General features: G+C 36.9%; 2 protein-coding genes across 3 annotated transcripts; both read left to right on the forward strand.

Annotated features, from left to right (window-relative positions):
* The first annotated feature begins 230 nt into the window (after positions 1-230).
* On the forward strand, positions 231-5,312 carry aqp3b (aquaporin 3b). 2 transcript variants are annotated; one of them, XM_089123707.1, is made up of 5 exons: positions 231-371; positions 3,299-3,425; positions 4,136-4,273; positions 4,416-4,534; positions 4,730-4,951. In XM_089123707.1, the coding sequence occupies exons 1-5, from the start codon at positions 264-266 to the stop codon at positions 4,949-4,951; spliced, it is 714 nt and encodes a 237-aa protein (XP_088979833.1). In that variant the 5' UTR covers positions 231-263. The 2 variants fall into 2 exon arrangements, with proteins under 2 accessions (XP_088979833.1, XP_088979832.1); XM_089123706.1 differs by lacking the exon at positions 231-371 and adding an exon at positions 5,039-5,312 and having other exon boundaries at positions 4,730-4,947.
* An 11,836-nt stretch (positions 5,313-17,148) lies between these two features.
* Positions 17,149-20,536, forward strand: vps29 (VPS29 retromer complex component). The gene is made up of 4 exons (XM_039688016.2): positions 17,149-17,300; positions 19,516-19,707; positions 19,791-20,026; positions 20,112-20,536. Exons 1-4 carry the CDS (start codon positions 17,181-17,183, stop codon positions 20,227-20,229), a joined length of 666 nt encoding a protein of 221 aa, XP_039543950.2. The 5' UTR covers positions 17,149-17,180; the 3' UTR covers positions 20,230-20,536.
* Positions 20,537-20,539: the final 3 nt, after the last annotated feature.

Below are 20,539 nucleotides of genomic sequence, written 5' to 3' on the forward strand. Positions count from 1 at the left end.
TTGTTTTTGTTTTTTAGAGTCTGACATGAAAAAAAGTACAAGAGAAATGTGTGTAAGTGAGATGGGAAGAGGCAGGGATGGAGGGAGGGATGGAAAAAAAGTTGTAGGAATGCTGCTTTTGTTTTTTATTGACTGAGGGCGGGACCTTCAGAAGCAAATATAGGGCCCGTGCTCAGTAAGACAAGTAGTACAGGACCACTTACCCAGTGCCCTTCATCCTCATCATTAAACTCATCATAGAAAAAATCTTTATATTATCCATAATGGGAAGACAGAAGGTGCTTCTGGAAAAGATGTCTCGGACCTTGCAGGTGCGGAACCTGCTGATGCGACAGGCACTGGCAGAATGTCTAGGCACCCTCATTCTAGTGGTGAGACACTTTTGTTGTTTTTGTCATTTATGAGTTAGTGATGAGATTTTGATTTCAGCTATGATGAAAAATCCATGTGTCCATTTTGGATGCTTGTTGTAAAGCAGTTTATTCATTTTGAGACAAACGATTGTAAACGATTAAAAAGTGTTACCATCCAGGAATGTGGCTACAGTATATATGATTTGGAGGTGTTGAGGTTTAAACTCATTTTCTATAGTTTTCTTTTTTTATTGTACTTTACAATATGTAATGCATATTAAATGTGTATTATGTATTTAAAAAGCACTAAGCTTGATAGATGGACAATAAATCAATCACAAATGATGCAAAGATTGATTTATTGTCTGTCTTTGATGAGAATATGGAAGGGATAATTGTAAGACATCAAAAATAATCTATATGCTTTCATCTGCTGAAAAGCCTGAAATTTCAATTTTAGCTACACCTGACAGGAGTTTACTTCTTTAACACTTCCAGATGAGTTCCTCATTTTGCAAATAATTTGCAGAGAGATGTTTTATGTTCTCTTCTGTCGACCCTTTTGTAATCATATAATAATAATAAGTATTTCCTAAACTTTATACATTGTACTTATACTTTTTATACTCCTACTTTTTTTTCTTTTTCTCAGCTTTGGCCAATAACGGTTATTAAACCATGGAATTAAATGAATGATCAAAGCTAAAATAATTTGTAATGTTGTAACTTTTTGTAGCAAAACGTCTCCTTTACAGAACTGACTGTGAGTTGACATAATGGGAGTTGAATAAGTCCTGCTGATATACAATTAGCTGCTTAACACATTTCATGACCCTGGCCCAGTTGTTAAAAAAGTTTAATCTGGATCAGAATTTCACAATGTAGACTGCTATCTATGTAAAGAGCAAGGTAGAAGAGTCAATGTGGGGTCACTTTAAGTGTTTTATCTGAAAGAGAAAGAAAACCACAAACAAACAAACATTTTCAATTTCCCCCTCCATTTTCAATTTCCTTTAAAATAATTAGACCCCTATGGAGCTAGAGGGACATGGTGATGGAAAAAAAATGAAAAATGTATATATGAAAAGGGAGAAAATGATCCATTTTAATGATTTTAAGTTCCTTCTTCTGAGATCAGTATAATCCTGAATATTTGATCCAGATCAAAACCAAGATTGAATTTTGTAATCTAATACGATTTCAGAATCCATCCTATCTGATCAGATTACTTTAGAATAAACTGGAAAAAGTGAAATGAGAGCACAGGAACTGAGTTCATGTAACTATGATGCAGAACCTGATTTCACCAAGTGCAGCATGTTCCTAGATCAACATCCATATCCCTACCTCTAAACCTCCCAGTAAGTTATCCCTAAAATCAAAGGAAAATTAATTAAATGATGCACCTAACCAAGGTTTTAAGCCTAAACTTGACATAAAGTGTCAACTTGCCCCTCAAATCTTATTGGTTGATTGGAATGTTGTTCCAGGGTCAACAAATGTGGGAGAAAAGTTGTTCTGGAACAATAATTCCAGCTGTGGTGTGTGCAAATCCGTATATTTCCATTAGATGCCTTCTCCACCTCTGGGGGAGCTAAATAAAATTATAGGACAGGAATGTTGTTCCAGCATCAACAAAATATGTTGACCCATGATCGCTTCTAACTCGAGCTAACTAAGATAAATTATCCCTGAAATTGCTCTAACTCAAGCAAACAGGCACTGAAAAATAAAAAGCTGTAAAAAGTGATCAGTTAACTTTACTTAAAAAAGTGAGGAAACCCGTTAAAATTTAAGGAAATAAACTTCATGATTCAATTATGTGGAATTGTAAAGTTCACATAACTTAATTTGTTCAATCACGCATGAAGTTTGTTACTTAATAGTTTTAAGGCAACGGGTTTCCTCAATTTTTTGTAGTCAACTGATCACTTTTTGCAACTTTTTATTTTTCAGAGATAAGAAAATAAGCCAGGTCGGTCACAAAAACACATTGTCAGGGCCATGACAATTAATAACATTTTACTTTAAATTCCCAGTCTAATTAAAGCACTGAACACAAAACAAAAGCCTAACTAGAAAATATTTTGTTTTGTTAGTATCAGACATCTCCGACAGTAGCTGTTAATTTGTTTCTCTTCAGATAAAGCTCAAGAGAAAAGTTGTTGCTACTGAGACTAATTTTCACTTCAACAGAACAATATAATATATTTAATTTCATCACCTGGTATAACATCTCGTATTGTTGTACTTTGTGCAACTTCAAAGCAATTAACAGGTAAGCAACAGCAACAAGATTTACGCAACAGTGTCGACAATTTAGAATTCAAGACAGCCCATATCCTGAATAAATCTGACACACCACAGGGGGATCACAGGTTAAACCATATCTCATCATCTGTTTTCATTTGAGAACTAAGACTCCAGAGCAGCAATATCTGTAGAAAAATAGAGCTCCCCCAAGCCCATCTGTTATTTTCTGATGGTACTGTGCGGTCTGAAACGAAAACCCCCCATTCAGAGGCTGGTCATGCGACTCAATAACGGCTGGCAAACACAGACAGGCTAGAGGGCATTACACAATGGAAGAGAGGGCAAGTACACATACTCATACACACATTATCTATCAAATCCACATGATGCACATAGCAGTTTGCATTCTTCCATAGCAGTCCTTGAAGAAAAATAGGTGTGAGACTCTGTGAAACGGAATACGTCAAACCAAAACTTGCAATCATTCAATAATGATGGCTCGGACCTTGCAGGTCATTTTCACTAAGTTGAGGTTTATTTGCTGAAATTGTATTCTAATCTAAAGCTTAATTAGCTTTGTTAGGTATTTAGCTTAGCTTCTCCATCATATGTTTGATGTGCAGTCACAAACAAAAGACAAAAACCGAGCAAATGGTTAATTGGATTTCCATGCTTAATGTCTCTATTTGCAGATGTTTGGCTGTGGTGCTGTAGCTCAGTTGGTTTTAAGCGGAGGATCTCATGGAATGTTTCTGACGGTGAATTTTGCATTTGGGTTTGCCGCTACGTTGGGAATCCTTGTTTGTGGGCAAGTCTCAGGTAACGTTGGTCATAAGCCTCTTAAAACTGTCTTTAAATCTTAAAGCCTCTTAATTTTTTTTTTTTTTTTTCATTTTTTTTTCTGGGAGAACACAGGAAATTTCAGAATTCAGATGTGACATTTCAAAACAGTGAGTCACATACAGCTCAGAACCACATATTAAAACGTCAAGGCTTTCAGCCAAACATTCACCAGATGGATTCAAACTGGCAAAATTATACTACATTCTTTTCTACATTTAGAATTTTTTATTTTTTTTTAGATATTGAATCAAGGGTTGACTCATGTTTAAAGTTCACTCAGATGGATGAACCGGGAACATCCAGTTCCATTTTTGATGAAAAAATGAGACGATATCAGACAACATCAATTGGCAGTTATGACTTTAACATTTTAAACAGAAGAATAATGAAACGAAATGAGTGTTTTGGACTATAAGTGAAGTCTTGAACTAAGGAAATGGCAGACAGTTGAAAAACAAAGTTCCCAGACATAGATTAAGTGTAAAACCCACGGCTAAAAAGGTTATGAAAATGTTTAAGTTGAATTTTTGAAGTTTAATCCTTAAAGGTTTAGGCTTAATAAGCATGCAAAACAGCCATAAAAAGTTAATGTAAAGCGAGAGTTTGTGTCATTATCATTGTGTTCAGTGAAGATCTCATTTCAAATGTATCGTAAGATCGACGTGTTGAAACTTTGTATCTTACAGGAGGCCACATAAACCCCACTGTGACCTTTGCCCTCTGTGTGTTGGGGAGAGAGCCCTGGAGAAAATTTCCCGTGTACTTCCTGGCCCAGACTCTGGGGGCTTTTCTTGGCTCAGGAATAATATTTGGCTTGTATATAGGTGGGTTATAGGACTGTTAAAGTATTTCAATAATCCACTTTTTTGTCAGTCCAAATCCTTTGTCAGTCTGTTGCAGCCAACAATGAAACTGCTCCGTTTATGAAGTTGTTTCTTTAACGTATGCTATCTTGATGCTTTGCAGATGCAATTTGGGACTTTGGACATGGTTCTCTAATCGTTGTAGGGGACAATGCAACAGCTGGAATCTTTGCTACATACCCTTCTAAACACCTTACTTTGCTCAACGGCTTCTTCGATCAGGTGAGACCCAGAAATCAGCATTCGTTGATAATATTTTAAAGAATGTCTCAGTGTTTGTCCAATGTTAATTTGGATGTTATTTTGGATAGCTTTTGTGTCACACAGAAGAAAGAAAGTCACTTTTGGAATAACATGAGGGTGAGTAAATAATGTCAGAATTTTCATTGAGTGAACTATCCCTTGCTTTCAACACAGATGATTGGCACGGCAGCTCTGATTGTGTGTATCCTTGCCATTGTTGACCCTTACAATAACCCCATCCCTCGCGGACTGGAGGCCTTTACTGTGGGCTTTGTGGTTCTGGTGATTGGTCAGTCCATGGGTTTTAACTCGGGTTATGCTGTAAACCCAGCAAGAGACTTGGGACCTCGGATCTTCACCGCAATTGCTGGATGGGGCTCAGAGGTGTTCTCGTAAGTCACATATGGTTGACTATATACATTTCTTTCCATCCATTTCACTATTGAAATCATCTAACACTGATGTATGTTTCATTCACCACAGTGCAAACTCTTACTGGTCCTTTGTGCCAATCTTTGCCCCATTCATTGGTGCTGTTTTCGGTGTGATGGTGTATCAGCTGATGGTGGGATGCCATGTGGAAGGAGAAGAAAGAGACAAAAGGGAAGCATTGGAAAAAGAACAGAAGGACAGATTCAAACTCACTGCTGTTTCTGAGAAGGACACACCATAAGTCTGGGGTCAAATGGAGCAATTTTTTTAGTTTAGCCTCTGAAAATAAATTCTGCTTTCATGACAATACAGTAGCAAAATTGTATATTGTTGCAAAGATCATTAGTTATTAACTTAGGGGCCGCTTACACGACACCGTTCTAACTGAAAACCGTTAATCTGCTCAGGCCACTCTTCAGCACAACAACACTGCCTGGTGCCTTGGTGCCTCGAGAACGCAAACCTATAGGTTCCAAGGTGCAAGTCTTAAAGGAAAAAAATAATAATAAATATTTATATATATATATATATATATACACACACATACTCATACTAATTAGTCATATTTTTGTACTGTATGCACAATTAGTTGAAAAATCGTAATATCACATGTTAGACTGGAAAACTGGAATAACTGGAAGAGAGGGCAACTGAGAAAACAAAAGGAAATTAACATTTGAACTCTCTTGCTATATTACCATCCTCATTCGAGACACAATCACACTTGAGTTGATCACCTCCCAATTTACACATCATTCCCTTCTTCCATCCCTACCTGAATTCACCCAAAAAATATATTTGGTTTAAAATGACCAATTATCACACAGTATTAACAAGTAACAGTTATCATACAGTACATGTTTGGATTCATTTAAAATGACTCAGTGTGACTGGTACGAAAGTCTCATTTCCACTGAAGTAAACCAAAAGGTACTGCTGTGCGTGTGCCCCCATGTACATCAATTTCTGTCCCCAGCAAGATTGGGAAGGTGATTAATGCAAATTCCCACTGTGAACTCATGTTTAAATTTGAAAGGAGGTCTCTGCCTTGGTCTGAGTATTTAGGGAGATGCTGAAGAAGGCTTGTGGCGATTTTAATTCAAATTCAAGAATGTATGCAAAACACTTCGCATCGTGTATTTTATAATGTCAGGTTCGCGTCTTCTCTCTTTATTCGCAATTGTTGTTTTGTATTTATTATCTTTGAACTGATTATGAAATTGCCATGAAACATTTACCTGACATAATAAATTGTTACATTTGATTTTATTCCGACTGACTCTGAAATTGTTTTCCCGAGTAGATAAAAAGGATTCGAATGTTACCGCAAGTTTTGCGTCAGATTAGTGGCGACTATTTGGCACTAATTCAAGTGACTTTCCTTTTAGGGCAGCAAAAATCTGTGTGTGTTTTATATCTGTTTTAATTGAATGTTACATCAGAGAAATGTAGCCGATGTGGGAAACAACGGCATGGCCCATCCAGAGCTATTAGCCAAGTAAAGTTGACAAGTAAAGTTGGTTGACTTATATCTGTAGTTGCCATACCTCTACTGAAGTAGTAAACGTTAATTTAAAATTCAAGTATATGCAATCACGGGGGCTATATCAAATATCTTTGATTGTGTAAGCATGAATGCGACCGTTTTCAGGAATAGGGATCTTCGTCCGTGACGTCACGACGTGGTTACATGTGCTCTGGTTGGCAGAAAAAGTAATGGCCGTTTGCCGCACAGTATTATAAAGTCATAATTTAACCCAAAGATTGGGTACTGTACAGTGTATCATCTGTGTAGACATACCCTTATAGGTTAAGGGCAAATTATTGTATTTTCTTTGATACTTTTTTATGTATATGTTGACCAATGTTATGTATCAGAGGTAAGATAATTTTGATTCAAAATATAGCCCATGGACAAATTACTACTCTATTAACAAATTTACCAGTTATACTTAGTTAACACAAGTAATATTTGTAATTATGACTTATAGGCATCTAAAGATTTGTACGCCTTCATTGACTCTCTCGTAAACATAGATGGCGTGACGATGAGATACAGGTAGATGTCGCCGAATGTCATTTCTGGCCATGTGTTCGGGCTTTTGCTCCAATTCTCACTCAGGTGATATGAATCAGGCAGAGAACATGAACCCTGGTTATATAAAAGCTTTACCTTATATCTCCTTTTAGCTCCTTCGTACAAAGAATTATCATATGCTGACAGAACACATAGATTGCTGCGTACATTTTGGTTCTTTCTGCCAACCAGTTCACGCCCGCGCCCATTTCGTGACGTCACCTATGACGCCGAAAGCTGGCTGACCAAAGCTGGCGAGGTTGTGATCGTGAGACCCACGTCAAACAAGGCGTGAGGACCTCAGAGCGACATAGCTTCCTAATATTAATGGGTAAAATATAAGTTAAATAGAACAATCAAATGTATTGTAACTTTTATACAGTATAATTGACCAATAAATTGGCCATCTAACTTAAGTTCGAGGTTGTGATAAATGGAGTCAGATGTCAGATAAAAGCTTAAATGGAATTAAATTATTTTGCCACGCGGAAAGACATCAGAAACCTTCACCCGTTTCATCAGAAACCCCCAATTGGACCGATAAACGGGCTTAAAAGCACTCTAATGATCCTGATCAGAACCTTTGTGTTTTATACATAAACTTAGTTATCGTTTTCAGTTTATTCAAAAAAGCCAAATTAATGACGGGCTAAAGGGTGCCTAAAGCGTCAGATTTTGAAGCATGGTCAAAATTGTCAGTTAGATGACGCCTTGGGATGAGAATGCGTTGGCATATAATATGTTTTGCTCATTTATATTGTGCTCTTTAAAAATAAACTGCATTTTGGTATGGAATTAAGATTCCAATGGATCTGTATTATTTATAAATGAGAAACATTACACAAAGATTTTATTTTTGAAATCTGGCCATTCAACTGCAAGCGGTGCCATGTCCATTCATGTAGTTGCTCAGGTATACATAGTTCCCACATGACGGCACAACATACGGGCATTTGCCGATCCGGCGCCATTGCTGAGGGCAAAACTTTAAAGAAGCAATTCGAGTTAAACAAAGTGAAATGAGTTTCGTGCTAAAAAGTGAAAATAGCCATCTCCTGTTGGGTCAATGGATGATAAAATCGTGCCGTAGGTTCAGTTAAATCGGGATTATACAGTATACCCGTCATTAGAATCCATGAATGTGAAAAGACTAAGCTTTTGTCAGAACAACGACGGAGGTTATGGCTGGCGAAAGAAACTCACTCAAAACACGCAAGAATTTATTTGACAAAAGCACAATGTTGTGTTTTATTGCGAGTGTAAACAAATATAAGTTAACACTTTGCAGTTTGAATAATGTCATGTAATGACGAGGTATTAAAAACAAACACACATTCCAGCATTGTAATCTCAGATTATGTCCCTAAGGAACCCCCGTATACAGTAGTTCCACATTACATTAATTAATTTGCACGCAAGATATTTATTTTTATATTCAGGCACCGAACCATGGTGCCGCACCGGTTCGTTTCAATACGAATACATGTACCGTTCCACCTCTGTTCTTCAGTGTACAAATAAGTACATGCATTACAGAAAGCACCGGTGACTGTTTTAAGGGGAACATTGGAATTAAGTTGTGCAGGCTATGGCTTTTAAATAGACAGATGGTCTAGCATCATGCTACTTCGCTATGATAAGTTATTTTTCCATTGATTGCACTTGAGCAAACGTCACCAAACCAACCCTCGGCAATCTGATAGTACGCCTCCAGTTATTTCCAGGCTCAGAATTGCTCACATGTGTAAAAACTCCTAGCCAATACCAGATAAAGGTAACGTTACACATGAAAATACTGTATCTGAGGCAAAGCTGCATAATCGTGCTCAGTGCTTGCTTTGTTACTACGGATCCACACCATTTATGAATGAAATTTTCGCATTTTACCTCTCTCTCTCTCTCTCTCTCTCTCTCTCGTTAATAGTATCTTTGTCTCTTCATGATTTGCGTAACATTATAAACAGAAATAAATATTTGTTTGTAAAACGACATTCTCTGATAAAATTTTGTAAACACCTATGGTAAGCAAAGTAGCTTATGCCCTCAACGATGGTGTCTCCGGGGAGGTCACATGACATTAATTTGCTTGTAGGACTATGTATATATTAGCATCACTCAGTCCAGTAAAATATCAGGATTTCTAAAGGAAATCAAGGTTGCTTTGTCATTGAATAACATTTCTGAATAAGAATAACATAAATATGTGTATGGATATATAGTACAAATTCATGTCTGCTGTGACATTTTGTACCAAATCGAGAAGTGTCTGTTGACAAAATGGAACCTGTTCGGTTTTCTTCGTGGTCTGCAGTAAGAATTTAGGGGATAGGCTGAAGTCAATTGTCTCAAACCACTGCTTATGGCAATAAACACAATATGAGGAAAACAAAAGTTTAATTCAAAACTGCAGACACATTTTATACTTGATACGCTGTAACCAAACAAACCAACACATTTTAAATATGACTTACTGGCATTGCAGTGCATAAAGCTTATAAAGCTTATAAAGCTCTTTCAAAAAAAAAATAAGATCTGAGTTTCCCCTATTGGGGAAAGAAGAGAAATATATCACTGAACATTGAATCAAATCTGTTTTTAAGCCTGCAGAGGGAATCTGCTATCTCTAAATTACATTTAACTGAATGAATGCTAATTTGATCAAAACTTAATTTAAGCATTCAATACGAGTGACATAAGAGTTTTTGATGTTGCGATTATTTCTGCATTCTGCCTATGCATTCTTAGGTCTATCACGTAAAAGAATGCAAATTGTAAAATCTTATATGCATTGATCACAACTCACTCTCATGTAAATCTTCCAAATGGAAAGGAAAGATTGCAGTGTCTGTTTAGCTCAGTGAAGGGGAAAATAGAGAATGAAAATAAGAGACGTGTTTATTGGCATGAGATGGACGGAGATAACCCAGACCATGAATCTTAAATCAATGAGCTCTCGCAGAGTCGTTTCGTAGGTTTGCAGAAAATGAATGCAGTCGTTAAGAAGAATGTTTGTGGAAATGGTTTTGGGAGTTTGGGATGAGATTAGAGGCAAGCTAATCGAGACTTTTGAAACCATTAAACCAATTTTCTCGTTGTCTTTGGATTTCAGCGTGGTTCAGAACAGCGGTAGGCTCCATCCAAAAATGAGGTTTTCTTGGAAATTTATTCAAAAATGACTGGGGTTTATTCAGATGTTTTAGAGCACAACATATAATGCAAGTCATTTTTCCTCATACCACACGTGTACATTTGACCACACTTTTTAAATAGTAAAATGTCCGCCATGTGGGAATCTCATAAATATTGATTATTGTTTATACTAACGTTTGTCAGTCCCTGCTGATTTTTGTTTTTATCTGTCCATTTTAGTCTGTATATCAAAACACATGAAACCTCTCTGACTATTATCTTTCTTGAGATCGAGTGAGGTTCCCATGACAACTGTTGTTGCTGCTGATTGCATTACTCATTCATGTCAAGTACACTAGACAAGAGTCATGAAAGAAAACGGATACAAAATTGCTTGTTATGCCCTCAAGCCCAAAATGGAAAATGACTGACAGTATAAACTGAAATATCTCAAACTTTCTCAGATCTGCACTTAAAATGGAACAGTGCTTTTTGCTATTTTTTGCTATTTGATGTACGCCATCTTTCTGCTTAAAATAATGATTTAAAAAGAGGTTTCTAATATGAGCTTAATCTGGAATTAGTGTGAATTATTATTAAAACTAAAACTCTGGGGATCGTATTATGCCTGGTTCTTGATTAATGTATAGTCAGACAAAACCAGAGTTGTTAAAGTCATGATGATAGACATAGTAAATGACAGATTTTTTATTTTTATTTTTTTATCTATATGGGCCCTGTTCACATTTACAGGGTTCTCAGAAGAGGAAATGATCATGTTGGATTTATGATGTTAATAACTGTGGAAACAGGGTTTTCTACGCTATCTCACGACCAATTTGTATGAATTCGTACAAGTGATTAAAAAGTGGCTAATTCGTATTAATTCATACGACCTCAATCATACGAATTCGTACGATTTGTCCAAACCCACGTGTTGGGTAGGTTTAGGGGCGGGATCAGGGGTAGGTCATTCGTACGAATTCATATGAATTGGCCAATTCGTGAAATATGTAGGATTTAGCAAAAATCGTACTAATTCGTACGAGTGAGGTCGTACGAATTGTTACGAATTAGCCACCTCGTAAAATTCGTACTAATTCTCGTGAGATCTGGTTGGGTTTTTACTTTCTGTGAAAGAGTGTCTGTTGTGATATACATCTGAGTGAAACCAACCTGGGGTGCGTTTCCCGAAAGCATCGTTATTAAGATTTCACTCGACACAGCTTCTAGAAGACATACAGGTTGCTCACTTGACAGGCTCAGTTTGAGCTTGCACAGTACGCCTGGCGATCAGCTTTTAACAGAATTCAATTTTCTTCGTTGAAATCAATGGGGTCGCTGTGTCCTTTTCTTTTACTGTCTATGGTCTACGGAGAGCCTTGGCACTTCCTATTAGCCCCATTGTATCATTTTGGTTGCAGTTCCACAGGGGGTGATCGCAGGCGAGTGCAGACTGATTGGGAGTATAGGCGGCTAAAAGTATCTCTTTCTCCTGCTTGTCATTGAATCAACATAGATTTTATTGTTGATTCCGCAAGTTCAATATATTATAGGCCAAAAGTCGAATGAATGAGTACGTATGTCCTTTCAATTTCTTACAGGTTGGGCCGTTGTTGGCCGGAACGCTAGCATTCTGCTAGACGGATTTGGACCTGATTACGACCAGAGACCCAGTTTGATGGCACCTGAAGCTAAAGCAGAATCAGAAACATTATCTTTCTGTCGAAGTTCATTTTTGTGTTCTGTTTTTATATTTACCTGAGGGCACTTTTATTTTCATATCGTTATGTAAGTGCTGAAGTGAATCACATTTTTTAACTTAATTAATTTTTAGTTTTTAGTTTAGTTTTAGTTTTTTTTTTATTTAAATTTTTAACTTTTAACGCATTTTTAGAACAGATAGACCAACTTTAGCCACCTTTTAATTACTCGTACGAATTTGTACGCACGGGAGACAGCATTGGCGAAACCGATTATCGAAAAAAGTAGGGCTGAGCTTGGTTCTATGCATTGGTTGTTCATTGCATGGAGGCAGGTCTGATTACAACCTTGCAGTCAATTGACCTATGGCTAAGCCACGCCCCCTCCAATCACTCGGACAAACTAACACTGACGTTTTGGGACGTATTTTGACGATACGTCAATATCCGCCTTTTTAGGGCCCCCTTAAACGTCGGTAGATGGCGATCCCGGGCCGTCATACAACTGACGCTTTACCTTTAACGTCAGTTAGGTGACGGGTTAGGTTTAGGGTTAAGTTTAGGTATGGGGTAGAGTTAGGATCCCATAACCTCATCTACCGACGTTTAAGGGGGCCCTAAAAAGGCGAATATTGACGTATGGTCAAAAGACGTCCCAAAACGTCAGTTATATGACGATTTGGGATGAGACCGGGTTGGACAAACAGTCGGGGACAGGCGCTATGGCAGCTGTCACAGTAGGAGACATTTCACAGGAGGCAATTGGCAATTTTTGGAGACAGAAAGATTATATATCATCTTGAAGTCACCTAAAGGGCTTTATGCATTGGGGGGTTATATTAATCATTTTACTGTTGAGAAGGTCGATAAAAAGCTTCAGCTCACACTGTAAAAACGTGATAACCCGCATATCGTTGCAATCACCGTTTGGTGCTACAGTATTTATATGAATCATTCAGCACAACATTTGTTATCTCGGTTATTTACAGATATACGTTATTTAAGCTAAGTGACACGATGTACAACACAGCTAGATCATTCTTTATTTAATTAAATCTTTAGATAATTCTTTAATTAATTAAAAGGTAATTCATGAATACTCTATTTTTGTACAGCAACAGCATTTCTTACTTGCTTACAGCAGCGTGTTGCATATGTGTTGGCAGTAGGAGCAATAACCAACAGCAGCAGCGTACCAGAAATATACCTCCAGGACCAAACTTATCAACATTGTTATATCCATTTCCATGCCAAACAGAGTTGTCATGACAGAATTTAGTAAAATTACCCCATGTTGTGGATATGAGGAATGTTAAGAAGGAACATTAACTGCAATTTCAGACACAATGATAGTTTGAGGTGTAAAATCCAGGAACATTCTGATCATGTTAGAAAATATCTCATGCAGTGTTTCAGAAGTTCTTGGTTTTGACAAACAGTTTTATGTCATCCACTGTGGGTGCTTAGCTCTGACGATTGATTTGGGGGGGGGGGGGGGGTAACCACACATTTAAAAATATATCTATCTACTATTTCATATTGTAAATCCTTCATGACCACCAATTGTCAGAATGGTTTCTATTCTTTCACCACAAACAGCTGTGGTGAAGAAAAAAATCTCTCAGAGATTTAAACTAAATGTCGATGGTGACATAAATTGTCGCTGAGAAACTGCTTTTCTGGTCCCCACCCACTGTTCAAACTACAGAGAGGCGCTTGACATTTGGAATTCCTAAACGACATGGCCTTTCAGCAACGTGGATTCCCAAACAGATCTAATGTCAATCAAACTCCCAGCATCCTAGACCCCCAACAATGGCATTCTGAAAGGGTATATGAGGCACGGATGTAGCTGTCAATAAAGCAGACATTAAAAAATAATTGCAAATCAATTCTTGTATGTAAACTAGTCATGCTGAAATGTGACCTGTGAAGCAGTGACTACCACAGGGGGTTCATAGATTTAGATTTACATGGTTAAACATACACAGCAAAAATTATAACTTAATAAATAATAGATTAAAATAACCTATCGTGGTTAATTTGATGTTTTTTCAGTCCCATGTAACTTTTGTCCCTCTTGCAGTTAAAAAACAAAGCTGCGTGCATTTTGCGAAAGAACGTTGTTTTGGTTGTGCTTCGGCTCTGCATGACTGTCTGTGTGGATGAATATGGTTATCCTTCTGCTCATAAGAGAGTTTCGATGGAGAGTATCTCAAGCTAAGTGGCTGAAGACATTTCTGTCGCTGGAACAGAACATTGTTTCTTTCCAGCACAACGCTACAACAACCACATGAAATGACCCTTCACAATAGATATGCTTTACAATGAACTCTGTGTCGGAGAGCTACATATAAGGCAATTTATCTGTTCATTAAAACACCTTCCTCACCTTTTGAGTTATACAAACACTATCTTTTAAAATTTCCAAAAAGCCAAGCCAATGTTGATTCTTGTTTTATTACGAGCTCTGTCACATTCTCATTCTGTGAGCACACTCTTACGTGTTCAGCATTTTTTTTCTCTCTTTTTACGTATCGTGCAGTCTTCTGATTTTATTTTTCGGGTCCATTCGCAAGTGAGTTAATACCAAGTGTGCCGCCCCCCTGTGACCAGTCCTAGTATGGGTCATAAACCCCGCCTCCCCATGTTATTCAAAGGGATGTGAGACCAACTAAACAATTAAATTACACTTCACATATCCTTTATAAGATACTATCTGTCATTTATTGTAGTTTCTATCACGTTGATGTAATTTCAAGAGTTTGTTTTTAAAATAAGTGTTTTTAGTTAGTTATGTGATGCTATAAAAACAGTGCTGTGACATCATGATTGACAGCTGTGACCAACTGAACTGACACCAACTGGCTTTTTTTTCATTATGTTGACTCAAGGGGGTAATCCATCGACCGGAAGTTGAAGCCTCGCGGGAGCTGCCATCTTGTAGCAGATGAAAAAAAAATATCATGCGCTTGAAATAACTTTTCAGAAGAATACATTTTAGAGACTTTTTCCCTGCAAAAATATAAAAAATAAATAAACAAATACAGCAGGTTGACAGTGATCTGTAAGAGACATCTACGTAAATATTAATAAATATGTATGCTGAGGAAAATAGGGGGTCACATGTGAGTCAACGTCAAAGACATGGTCTCAAACTAAACCTAAGAACTTCAAATAAAAAAGGCAACATCATATTCATATCACAAAACTAAACATCACAAAACTGCTGTCCCATTTAAAAGATTATCCTGCTTAAAAAAAAAATAAAAAAACCCAGAAGCTTTAGTGATATTTTTGTCATAAAGCCTCAAACATACAGGGCCACACACAATAAATCCATTTAGAAATCACAGCTAAACAGAAGTTAAATAAAAATAGTTTATATACCAAGACTTTTAAGAGATGTTATAAAGGAATGAGACAAACCTAGCTTCTCCATTTTTTCCTTGAACAAACAGTGACACTATGAGGTTAAAAGAGTGAATAACTACAAAGAGCAAGACACGTTATAATAATTTCTTAATAATGTTTTTCATCAAAAATAATATTGATAATTAAAGCTTGCATATAATTGCATACATTTTGTTCCTCTCCAAACTAATTTCTGTTATTCTGTATGCCAACCTTGGTTCACACTGTTCATAGTGTTTACCACCTGGTCTTCAGGCTACAACATCAGTCCAAGGGTTTTTGGATCTCATGGGGTCCCTGCTCCTCACTACAGGCCCAAACTGTGGTGGATGAGTCAGTGTTTTGATGCAGAGACCCAAATGAATCTCTTTCTTCGCCTCTTAAGGGGATTATAGGGCTAAAGGGGCTTGGCAAGCAATGGAGGCAATTGTGCCCTGAGAGGATGTGAGTTCCTTTGCTTATGTGTGGGGTTTTGAAGAAGTCAGGCTTTCTTTGGTTTGAATAATTCGGTAGCCTCACTCTCAGTTAAAAACTTCATGTTCTGGATCATCCCCCTAATCTCTAATCAGGAAAAGACATTCAAGTGTCTCCACCGGTTATTTTGTGCCCAACAAACTGAGAAGGATTTGTTCAGGTCAGGGAGTTTGTGAATGAGTTAAATTTCTGCCTCATAAAACTTTTTAATTGTAGCTATTCATATAAGCATGTTGTCTTGATGATTGGTCTTTTGATACCCTGTAAATATGTGGCATAACGTTTCCTATTGATAACTAAAAGGGCCAAAAACTGACCATGCAATATCAAAGGTATCAGTGATACCTATCATCACACATATAGTATGAATGAATGTAGTATGAATGTAATTTGGACGTACTACATTCACCATGTTATCATTATCAAGTGACCTACCAGCATGTACGTCACTTCACTGCCATTCATAAGTCTTCTCCTGTCTCATGAGATAGTAAAGTGTCCATCATATGCACACTTCAGAATCTCACTGGAAGAAGTAGGTCATCCAGGTATTTTCGTATAGCTTACTCTGTCAATTCAGACATACTTATTTTCTTTACTTCATACTTTGCCTAGTAGGGGTATGTGATTTAGGATGCAGCAATCATGTTTTCCATCTACTCAGAAATAGTGATGGTATAATAAAAAGATGGTATAGTAAATTGTCTGTGTGATATCCTGCACTGAGACTCACAAACACATGGGCACCTGCAACTTATATTATATAGTGTAAAAAAGAGGCATAGGTCCCCTTTAACACACATTTTCAAAGATTTATTTTTTTCTTATGTTGCACTGACACCTATTGGCAAAATACAAAACCACATATTTTTATCCAAATTACCTTCTAGTTAAAATTTTAATACCATTGTATTTTGTATTAAGTATTAAATTGTATTTTGTATTAAATTGTCACTACCGAAACATTCATGACCGAGACATGCCATCATTGTTTTGGTAGTGACAAAAGGGAACACAAAATAATTTATTTGTGGGAAATAAACAAAATATTAGTAGTTATGCAATTAAAATGCATGAAACTTTTTTTTTTTTAAATAGCAAAACAATATTTAAAGAAAAATAAAATAATAATTAATAAGCCTTTTTACAAAATTATTTATTATTTTGTTTCAGTAGTGACAAATTTGGGGAGAGGAAAAATATTCCAAAACTTTCTGAAAATACAATATGATAATTAAATGCACAATTACTTGAACTCAGAACATGGCCGATAAATAACTTCTGAACATCTTGAGTTAAATATTAGGCTTATATGCGTTAGATGGCACTGTGGTGCTTTAGCATAGTGCTTTAGCCTTGTTGAAGTCTGTTGCCAGGTGCAAGTTTTATAAGCTATATGGGCTTTTTTTACCATTTGCTTATTTCTCTTACTCGACCTGGCAACATTGAGTTTCTGGCCTTACCAGTCAACATCAGCTTCCTGAACTCTGTTTCAAACACGCAGCTGGACAAAATGGTACGTGTATATTTATCAGAGTAGGTTTCTTTATCAGAAGATACTCGTACTTTTTGGTTTCCTTTTAAAACCATACGTCCGAGTAGATATTTAGGCTGTTTTCCCAAAAAGATGGCATTTTAGCGCTGAATGGTCACATGACAGCAGCGAGCTAGCGCTGCTTCAGTGATTCAACCCAACAGTATCGAGTCAGAATCTCTTTTATATAGATAAATAACTGACACTCGAAGTATATTCATCTCTATATAAACTAATTATGCGTTTTATTGTAGCAATGCTTAGTATAGTGTGGTAATGCTGAATGCTGACTCCAGTAACAGAATGCTAGCCTACAGTGGCTAACACAAAACTGTTCTTCTAGCAACTTAATGCTATATGATATATTATGAGGTTGACATGTTGTTTAGAAAATTAAAATGAATGTAGACAAAGCAAATCTTTTAAAACGCGTGTTTTGTTTTCTGCTTACAGTGTATTTTTGTTAGACGTAACGTTATAAAACTGAAGAAAAACATTTTTAAAAATGTATTTGCGAAGCTGTAACTTAATTATCGTTCCAAAGCAGTTTTATAAAAAATAGTGCTTTCAAATCGACCAGTTGAAATTATTTTAGAGTCTTGTCTTCTTATGGGAAGCGTCAACAGCTTTTAATTACCCCAATGTTCACACTAACACACTAACACTTCTGCAAGTGTCCTCTATTCATCAACCACAATCCAGCTAACATTCAATCTAATTTATGTTGACTTTTCCAGTCGATATCATTTATCCACTTAGTTTTCCTTCTGTCCCGCATCACCTTTAATCTTTTGTATGTTGTTTTTTGTCATGATCATGCATCCACATCCTCTTCCTCAAACCCTTCCTCACCCACTGTTCCCCTTCCTGACATCTGCATCGTATTCAGGCTGGTCACAGAGTAAGTGCATCTCCAGACCTCTCCTGTTCCTGGTTTTCTGAATTTTAGAGTAGTGCTGCTGCTTCCTCTGGGCTTCTGGATCTGGCACCATTTCTGTTTAGGCTGCTCTGGGTTTATGATGTTATTTTTTTTTTTTCTAGAAAGCTTGCAATTAAAATTAATTTGTCTGCCATCATAAAATAGCTAGTAATCGAATTATCAGCTTGCAGAATGATTGAAAATAGCAGAATACTTATCAACCTCATCCTGTTTCTAAGCATTACAGCCACACGTTTTGTGGTTTGCATATTTATGAACATTGTGGTGTAAATTATAAACACAGGGTAATTAGAGTATCAGTGAGACTAGGTCTGACATACCAGTCTCGTGGGAGTAATGAGTTATGTTTGAAAAGGGATACTTGAGTACTGCTTACAGCACACTATATTCTAAATACTGACTATTTTTTTTTATTTCAAGCACATGTAACATTATGCAACTATATATATTTCAATCAGAACCATGCTATTGCTGTATTCTCTTCAAATTTATTCAGTGTTTTATTTCGAAAAAAAAAAATTGTTTGCATTATAATATGATGAAAAAGTTTTCAGATGTCTCAACAGTCGATCAAATAATGAAAGATTGCATACGGTATAGGGAATGTTTGCATTCTACACATCATAAAGCTACATACTGCAGAAATAGTGAGGCTGCATCCAAAATCGCATACTCTCTTGAATAAGTACTATGTTCTATATAGTATGAATGTGTGTATGATTTTAATTCGAACGCACTACATTCACCATGTTTTTATTGTCATGTGACCAGTCAGTTGCATCACTTCCCTGCCATTGAAGTCATCCAGGAACTTTTCACCTGCTGTTTAATTAATACTTTGAATTTTGGCATTTTCATACACTGTTTTTTAATTTTTTTTAATAACTAGCCTATATAGTTTGGAAATATGCCATTTGGATGCAGTCACAGTGTAGGATGTCAGTATACCATTTCAAAATTGTGTCAAGTAACATTTTTATTTAGGCTTGTATGTGTTTGATATCAGCCTGTTTTAGGTTCAACAAAGCTAACAGTCTTAGAAGCAGCTTTCTTCCTCAGCTTTGACTTGATTGTTGTCTGAAGAAAATTTCCTCTCTCTTCCAAAGCCAAAACATTCTTCCTAAAAGTATTTCATTAAGATTTTATTCAGACATCAATGCAGTGCTTGCGACCCCACTTTTCCTTCACTCTTGCCTCGCGTGTCCAACAACTAACAAAACGTTTGAAGAAAGCTAACAAGATGTCTTTTGCCATTAGCTGGTGCTTGTGTTAGGTGATCTGCACATTCCCCACCGATGCAACACCCTGCCTCCCAAATTCAAAAAGTTGCTGGTGCCTGGCAAGATTCAGCACATCCTCTGCACAGGAAACCTTTGTACAAAGGAGAGCTACGATTACCTGAAAACACTCGCTGGAGACGTGCACATCGTCAGAGGAGACTTTGATGAGGTTGGCTTTTATTACCTATTTCTGTTTTTCGAAGTTGTTTACGCACTTTTTAACCATGCATATTTCTTGCTTCTGACTGACAGAACTTGAATTACCCGGAGCAGAAGGTGGTGACGGTGGGGCAGTTTAAAATCGGTCTGATCCACGGGCACCAAGTGATCCCATGGGGTGACATGGCGAGCTTGGCGCTCCTTCAAAGGCAGCTGGATGTGGATATTCTCATATCTGGCCACACACATAAATTTGAGGCTTTTGAGAATGAGAACAAATTTTATATTAACCCCGGATCTGCCACAGGGGCCTATAGTGCACTGGAAAGGTATAACCTTTACTTTTATCATGCTTAATCAAACGTTATATGCAATGTTACGTGGATGATTTGTGACTGAATTGTCTCTTTACAGCAACATCACACCATCATTTGTTTTGATGGACATTCAAGCATCCACAGTGGTAACGTACGTCTATCAGCTCATTGGAGATGACGTCAAAGTCGAGAGAATCGAATACAAAAAGTCGTAAAGAACGACGATGCTGTCAGCTGCCGCGTTTCAGGATGCTAATCTTGTCATTCCCTCTCACCTGAACGTCAGCATCGTACAAATGCTGTATCATAACGTTACACTATATTTCAATGTAATATATAATACTGTTTATATGTCACCAGAATGTCATCATTTGTGGTTTAAGCAGATTGTTGAAAATGCAATAATGCTGCATTATTTGCATAATTTTAGTCTGAATTAGTCTTGTGAATATGTTATGTCCCCTATTAATTTTTCAAGGCCTATGTTAAGTCATCTTTCATAAAATAAAAGCCCAAATCACATGA

Source organism: Pimephales promelas, chromosome 19 (genome assembly GCF_988280905.1).
Source record: "Pimephales promelas chromosome 19, fPimPro1.hap1.1, whole genome shotgun sequence".
NCBI classification, from domain to species: Eukaryota; Metazoa; Chordata; class Actinopteri; order Cypriniformes; family Leuciscidae; genus Pimephales; species Pimephales promelas.